Source organism: Nicotiana tabacum, chromosome 24 (assembly GCF_000715075.1).
Source record: "Nicotiana tabacum cultivar K326 chromosome 24, ASM71507v2, whole genome shotgun sequence".
NCBI lineage: Eukaryota > Viridiplantae > Streptophyta > Magnoliopsida > Solanales > Solanaceae > Nicotiana > Nicotiana tabacum.
The window spans coordinates 80061551-80069408 of NC_134103.1; the positions used below are offsets into that span (position 1 = coordinate 80061551).

General features: G+C 35.3%; 1 protein-coding gene across 1 annotated transcript; it reads right to left on the bottom strand.

Annotated features, from left to right (window-relative positions):
• Positions 1–719: 719 nt before the first annotated feature.
• LOC107784241 (protein trichome birefringence-like 35) lies at positions 720–5845 on the bottom strand. The gene is made up of 8 exons (XM_075247578.1): positions 5819–5845; positions 5292–5319; positions 3847–3945; positions 3340–3424; positions 2814–2985; positions 2481–2677; positions 2164–2316; positions 720–1290 (listed from the first exon to the last, which is right to left on the bottom strand). The coding sequence occupies exons 1-8, from the start codon at positions 5843–5845 to the stop codon at positions 963–965; spliced, it is 1089 nt and encodes a 362-aa protein (XP_075103679.1). The 3' UTR covers positions 720–962.
• Positions 5846–7858: the final 2013 nt, after the last annotated feature.

Here is a 7858-nt window from a genome sequence, read left to right on the forward strand (position 1 = left end):
AGCTCAAATCTGCTCCAAATCACTTCGAGTTTAAGTTTTGAACTCCTCTTGATGTTTCCAATGGATTGGAACAACACCCAATGATATTTCCAAGCAAACTCAATAATACTCTTTTTAAAATTAATCTCATATCTTAGATCTAAGTTTGCTTTCAAACTCAAAATCTCATATATGGTTCAAACTTAAAGCTTCAACCTTCAATGAAGTTTTTTTTTAATCAATCAAATTTTAGATTTGAAAAACTTTAGCTCCAATGATGGAGGTCTTATGATTATATACACTCGAAGGAAGAGAGTACTAAATCTAGTAGCAAGGATGAGGGACATTCGTAATTGACAACTTCAAATCTTGTTCAAAGATCGAGTTTCACACTTGGAGTTGAAGTACGCTTATATGATAAGGCAGAATACGCATACGAGAAAATATCAAGAAGCATAGGTGGGCTTTGGACCGGAGGAACTACGTCTTCAAGGTTAGTCTAAATGATGAAAATATTTTTTCAGGTTATGTACAACCTGGGCCAAACACGGTAAGAGCTTCAAACCTGGGCCATTTTCAGTTAGGTTGTTGGGCCAAGTAACAAGGGACGTAATTCTTCCATTTTAAAAAGCCAAGGGAGAATAAAACTGACTGACCAAGCCACATATGGCCAGCTGCTGGTTCAAATTTTCAATCAAAATTACTAGTAATGAGCAGAACTACTGAAGTGAAACATGAAATAAGTAAAACACTCTTCATTGGGCAATTGGTGCCCTCACTAATTTTTAATCATTATGAACAACAAAAATCATTTCAGATGTACATTGTGCTCTATGCATAAACTTTGATAGTTGTAGGATCAGTTAGAAAAAGTCCTGTCACAGACGTATGTAGTATTACCGGTCACACTCAGTAAATTTGCACCAACTGCCACAAAATAGTAGTGAGTGCCTTTATATCCTTAATCGGGCTAACCCTCCGTGTCAGAAAAACTGAAATAACAGCTCATTCCATACATCAGACACCCCTGGCAAGCACCAGTGGATGCAATCCGAGTAACTTGCAGGGTTTGCTAATTCCTCGGGGGAGAGTATACCATAAAATTTTCGATAAATGCTAGGGTGGCCATCTTTCCTGTATGCTGTAAGGCGAGTGATGTTGAGAACGGAGACCTTTGAGCTCAACCTAGCTAGTACTTTTTCCACCATAAGCGTTGTGGGCATGTCGACGTTAGTTTCCCTGGTTTGGTTCTTTATGAGGAGCTTCTCGCCGTAACAGTTTCCTCTTTTTCCTGGTTCCCATTCTTGTTTCCTGCATACACATACACAGAAGCAAAATGACGTAGCACAATTTCTTTCTGTAAAGAAGATAAAACAACAATAACAACAACCAAACAAAAAAGAACAAGCACTAAAGCTAACCAAGAAGTCCTTCATACACATTCTTGTTTCCTGCATACACATACACAGAAGCAAAATGACGTAGCACAATTTCTTTCTGTAAAGAAGATAAAACAACAATAACAACAACCAAACAAAAAAGAACAAGCACTAAAGCTAACCAAGAAGTCCTTCAATTTTGGATTTTCATCGGAAACTGAAAATTCTGAAATTTTTGTTTCAAATGAATTGGAAACTTGAACTCAAACTATGAGATGGTTGGGTTGGATATGTATGAACCAACATAAATATCTATACATTAGCAGAACTTATGAAGTTCTGTTTCTGTAATGGATCAATTCGCTAACTTACAATAAAGCAATTTTCCTCTCTTAGCATAATGACGTCGGACCCCTTATTGCAGCACACACTACTGTACAGAATCAGCTGCTTTGAGTTTCTACCAACAATTAAGAATTCTTTTCCTCTACTTACTGTGTATCTGACTTCTCTAAGAAAAAACAAGCAGTTCTAGTAAGATTTGTGGAGCGGACTCATAAATAACTGTACATTGGCAATGAAATGGAGAACTCTATATTTCCTGTAAACTAGTTTTGAGGTGTTATTAGTTCATCACCAACGTTTAGGCATTTGGCAATCCGACTTAACAAACCTTAGCAGGCACCAAAGTAAAACTTATAGAACTTCAAATGAACAACTTCATACATCAAAGTTCCTGATTTAGACCAGTATAGATACATGCATAAATAAACATTCAGCAATATAAAAGTTGGTCCTCACTTACAATAAATGTGTAGGTGACATCGTGACGAAAAAGACCTTCTTCTTCATCGGATCAACATTGGATTCTACCCAATTGGCCCAGGCGTCCATGGCCAACTCCATGCCTCTCAATCCATCAATTTCTTCGCAAACTCCATTTTCTTCTGTGCTCCATCTAATGGAATGGAACTAATTAGATAGCAAATCCTTTTTCTTTGACAAATCTATTTTAGTTTTCATATATTAATTGCCTAAGTTGTCAACTACTTGTTCTTTGCATATCTTTGACTCATCTAATTTGCATATCTGAAGAAGCCATGACCTACTTTTCACACTTACAATAGCTTAACAGAGCCCTTTCTCCACCAAAGATATGAATTGAACACCAATATATCAGCATGAATCCAATGCGATGAATGCCTAAGATTTGAGTCAGGACGCAGTATTTTCTCAGGCAATCTGTGACCCATTGGCTCATCAGAATTTGATTCGACAAGAAATGGCGCCCAAAGGAACTCTATGCTTGCATTGTATTCCTGTAATCAACACAAAAACACTTCAATTTGGCACCAGGTGTTAAACTTTCTTTATTATGAAACAAACGCGAAATCATCATTTAAAGTTTAATATCAACAGGCTATATTTCAATATACTGTTTTAAGTTCACTTGACCTCTGCTCTAAAACTTGTAAGGTGAGCTTGTTGTGTCATGAACTGCTTCTCAACCGGAATAACAGATTGCATTAGACACACCATCGATAACCATTGTCCTCTATTCAGTGAATCGCCTACAAACATTAGTCTTTTCCCTCTTAATTTCTCCCACAGTTCAGTCGAATTCCACCTATATACCGTACATTAACAAGTCAACAATGGTAACAAGAATTACAACAATTTTGAGACGATTTTGATGAAAGAAAAGAAGTCATACATAGCAAATACAAAGAAGACAAGATGGTCTAAAATATAAAGGGGAAACCTCGAACCACTCTCGTAGTTAAGATTTTAGATTTTTTTTTTTTTACTGAACTGCTTTCAACTATTGATTAATAAGATCAACAAGAAACTTGACACTGCATAACAAGGTACAAGAATAAGTAGCTCTAGACCGTAGAAGATGTAATAACAACAATTACGTCTCAATCTCAAAATTGTTGGTAAGTCCGAACAAGAGACGAAAAGAAAGAACAAAAGATACCTCTTTAAATTGCAGTTGTGAGGCTGCCATCTCCAATACTGGTAATCCAGATCAGACCTTCCATATTTTTGGCAAGCTACTTGATCTGACATATATGGACAATCAGATTCGTTATACAGTGGATGTGAAATGTTATCAAAGTCCCATTTTCCAGAAGTGTAATCACACGTCTCCAATAGTTCTCTCCGGCCTCCGGACCCCAGTACACGGCTACCCCATTTAGCTCTCCTTCCACTATACTTAACAGTAGAATGGCAGGTACTTGATTTATCCAAAGGCACTATTAAAAAAATCAAACATATTCACAGGAAAATCCCATCAGGCCAGCTAAAGAAAAACATGAAAATTGAACTATGCATTTTTAACCCTCAGTTTCAACAGAATGCAGAATATATTATATTGTAACAATCCATTAACCAGCCCTAGAGAACTTGCTAATGAATGAAGGAAAAAGTTTGAACAAAAAAATATAATTTTGACGATCCCAAAAGGTTTTTGGACACTCACCTGGAGGATTTCCTGAGATGGTGAGGTTTTCCTTATGGCTAGATTTCAATAAAGGTTCTTTCTTGGATGAAAATGTAACACCATTGAAAAAAGGGTCTTCTGCATTATATAAGATGGAGAAGAATACGAAGAGGAAAAAAACGAGTGTTATGAGAGGATACTGTATTCTGTTCTTTAGCCATATCTGCATTGTGTATTCGTGTCAGTGACAATAAGAGAAAGGAAGGATTTCCAGACTCTTGGTCAATAACGATTCAGTTAGGCATATTTTTTAGACAGTTGATAATGATGTTTAAATCAAGGCACGGATAAAAATGATTTCTGCTTATTGTCTATGATCAAAGTATGTTCTTAATGATAATTAAAACCTGGATGTGTCTAAGAAATAGATTGGTCCACCTATTGACATGTTGATTTGCTTGTGTATTAGAATCTGTTTTATGTTTCTTTACCTAAGAATTCATTAATCTTACATTCTGCAGAAAAGGAAGAAATTATTTCCACTTCAAGAAAGATTTGGTTTTTAATAGGTACTTGAATGATCAACTTTTCTGAAATCCGACAGTAGCATTATATTCAGCATTTCTTCAACCCTCATATGTCTTATCCTTAATTCCTCTACTGCAGACTGTACTAAAATACTATTTTCATCAAAGATTGATTACTTCCTCTATAATATTTCTATAGTACAGGCTGTGATTCATTGAAGAAATTTCCAATTTTTGGCCATTCCAAATTCATTGCTCCTGCATTATATTTCACACTAAGAAGGTCCTTAACTGATTAAGCAAATCAATCATTGGACCTGATTTTTCCTATAGAAGAACAAGCAACAATCGTATCGTGACAGGAAGTAACGCTAAAAGTAATGTCATGATTTCGGTCAACATTAGTGAATCATTTATTGTTTTAACAAACTATATTCTTGCTTTGGCAATATCAGAAAACTTGTAATTCAGATACTTGCAATGTCCTTGCACACGAATTGGAGACACGCTAATGAAATAAAATCTCATATGCTACATAATTGATAGAGATATATAATATTCTACATCAGCAGTTAAGGGGTCTATACAGGTACTGTTTCACTCATCGTCTATAAGTTTTTGTCACGCCCCAAAAAGACTAGGGCAACCAGCACCCAGTGCCATCAACTTACACCAAGCGAACCACTTGAACATATCTTGATTATTTCATGGTTTGAAGTATCACTTAAACATTTAAAATATCGCCTTGAATTATTTAATTAAATGTCTTTTTAAAAAAATATAAGTAGGCCTTTGGCCAAGATACATAGGTGCGGAATAAACACGAGAGTTCTAAAAAAGTATAAACATCATCCATATGACTAGACCTCCCCACAATGTAATTGGAACCACTATAGAATGACTGAACATAATAAAATCTCTAGACATATACCCACTGACAAAATAAGCGGGGCTTACCAAGTATAGCAGAGAAAGGAGAAGACGCCTAGCATGTGTCGTCAACTCTAATGTCACAATATCTGAAACATCAAATAAGTTGCCCACATGGGAGGCTGAGCACAATTTCATAGAAATCGTACCCCGTAAGTATCATTCACTTGTTCCGATAAGGTTGGAACGATACTTTAGGGATACGTAAAATACATGAAGTACAATAAGTATGACATTTCATAAAATCAATAATGAAAAGAAATATTTAATAAACTATAACTCTTTCAATAGAGCAAATCTTTCAGTAGACTGTAAACCTTTGAATAGACTGTAGATCATTCAATAGGATATAATTCTTTCAATGGGTTGTAATCTTTCAATAGGATGTAAATCTTTTAATATGCTGTAATCTTTCAATAGGATGTAAATCTTTTAATAGGTTGTAATCTTTCAATAGGCTGCAAATCTTTCAATAGAGAGTTCCAATAGTTATAACTATAACAATAATCGATATATGTATGTTGACCATCCCCCGATCAACCTGGGTGTCTCACCTGAAAGATATTGACGATAGTAACCATCGCTTGGTCACGAGGCCGCCTCACCCATTGCTATGGGCTTTTGACGATAGTGCTAGCACAGTAAGGTGTCTCGTTGGACAATATATGGTAAACACTGAAATGTGTGGTCTATAAGCAATAATAACTATGGTCCTCCCAAATAATATTTTTTTTAAATTGTATAACCCGTAGGTCCTATAAACATTTTCGATAATTGGCTCTCACGGTCCATAGCTCAATTCTATACTTTGATAAAGTTTCTTTGACTTTGACAAAACGATTTTTAAAAAAACATCTCGATAAGCTGTAAAATCACAAGATAATGAGTTTCAATATTTGCGATAACTATTTGATTTAAATCAAGTAGAAAAATATGGTATAAAGTGCTATCATTCAATACAAGTCAATAAAGGACCAACAATACAATTTATGCATATACGATACTATAAGATAGTATAAGACGTCTCATAATGTTAAAGCATGAATGGTAAGCTTCGATCGCTCCAACGAACCCAAACCAACATTTAAAATAACTTTAGCAAATGTTAGAATTCATGGAATTCATCAAATAATTCTTAAGGGAAGGTACATCTTAACTTACCTCGTCTTTGCCTTCCAAATAAGTCCAACAAGCTCAACATGCGCAAGTTATATTAATCTACAATATTCCATATCGGATTCCGTCAATTAGTACTCAAACAATTTCATCATAACCCATTTAGGGGTCGCAATAGGCTCAAGGCCATCCAATTCTCATAATTCTGAATACTACCATAATAGAGTTCATTTTATCACCCACACAACAATAATAATAACATACCCAATATTATCTCACACCATGGAGTTTGGGGAGAGTAGTGTGTACGCAGAGCTTACCCCTAGCTTGTGAGGATAGAGAGGTTGTTTCAAATAGACCCTCGGCTCAGTAAAGCATAAGCACCACATTAATGAAAATATAGACAAGAAGGAACAGTACCAAAAAGCCATATAAAAGCAGAATAAAAATAACAAGATAGTAAGGTGATCAACAATGAAAGAGAACAACGACTAGTCATAAAAACCCTACTACCAACAATATAGTAAGGTGATCAACAATGAAAGAAAACAACGACTAATCATAAAAAACTTACTACCAACAGAAAGCGAGACTACGTGCCAATACTACTGTTATAACACTCTAGACTACCTACTCTACTACCCTAATTCTCGACCTCCATATCTTCCTATTAAGGGTCATATCCTCGGTCAACTGAAACGGCGCCATGTCTTGCCTAATCACCTCTCCCCACCTCTTCTTTGTCCTACCTCTACCTTTCCATTGGCCGTCCAATGTCCAGAAGATGAAGGCAGCAGAGATGAGGATGTTGAGATGAATGTGCGGGCACAACATGTTAGACATGATCAGAAATGACACGAGGTATTTATAACCAATTAACTAGAGCTATTGGAACAATAACCCAAATTACTCCCTAGCCCTAGGTACTATTCATCATCTCTTTCACAAGACCCACTTTTAGGGTTACTTGGTTACCATGTTTACATCACAAATTCCACTTTAAGACATACTCCACAATCATATTTGAGTACTTTAACTTAAATCGGAGTAGTAAAATTACCTCTCTTGTGTAACTCTAGAAATTTTCTCTTTAATCTTGAGATTTCTTGAGATTTTTGCCAATTTAATCTATTGCGTTCCTTTGAGACTAGGAACAGCTTATTCTTCAGCTTGTGCTTCACCGCAAAATGCTTATAGTCTAAGTGTATTTTCCAAGTGCTTTCCCCGCAAAATACTTAACAAACAGTTTGGGTTATAAAGTATTTTTGACCACCAATTAGTGTTTGGCCAAATTTTTAAAAATTATTTTTATGTATATTTTTTTCAAAATTAATTTTCAAAAAAGTACGAAAATTATTTTTTCTATTTCTCCAAAAATACTTCTGCTTCTCCTCAAATGCACTTATTTTTCTTTTAAAATACTTCAACTTTAAAAAACAATATTTTTTTAAATAAAAGAAAAGTGATTCTAGGATCCG

Coding starts and splice junctions, on each gene's coding strand:
- LOC107784241 (XM_075247578.1), bottom strand. CDS start 5,845: ATGGTTACTATCGTCAATATCTTTCAG. Junction 3,425..3,846: donor CATCTCAGGAAATCCTCCAG/GTGAGTGTCCAA, acceptor CATATATGTCAG/ATCAAGTAGCTTGCCAAAAA. Junction 2,986..3,339: donor CACAACTGCAATTTAAAGAG/GTATCTTTTGTT, acceptor TACGGTATATAG/GTGGAATTCGACTGAACTGT.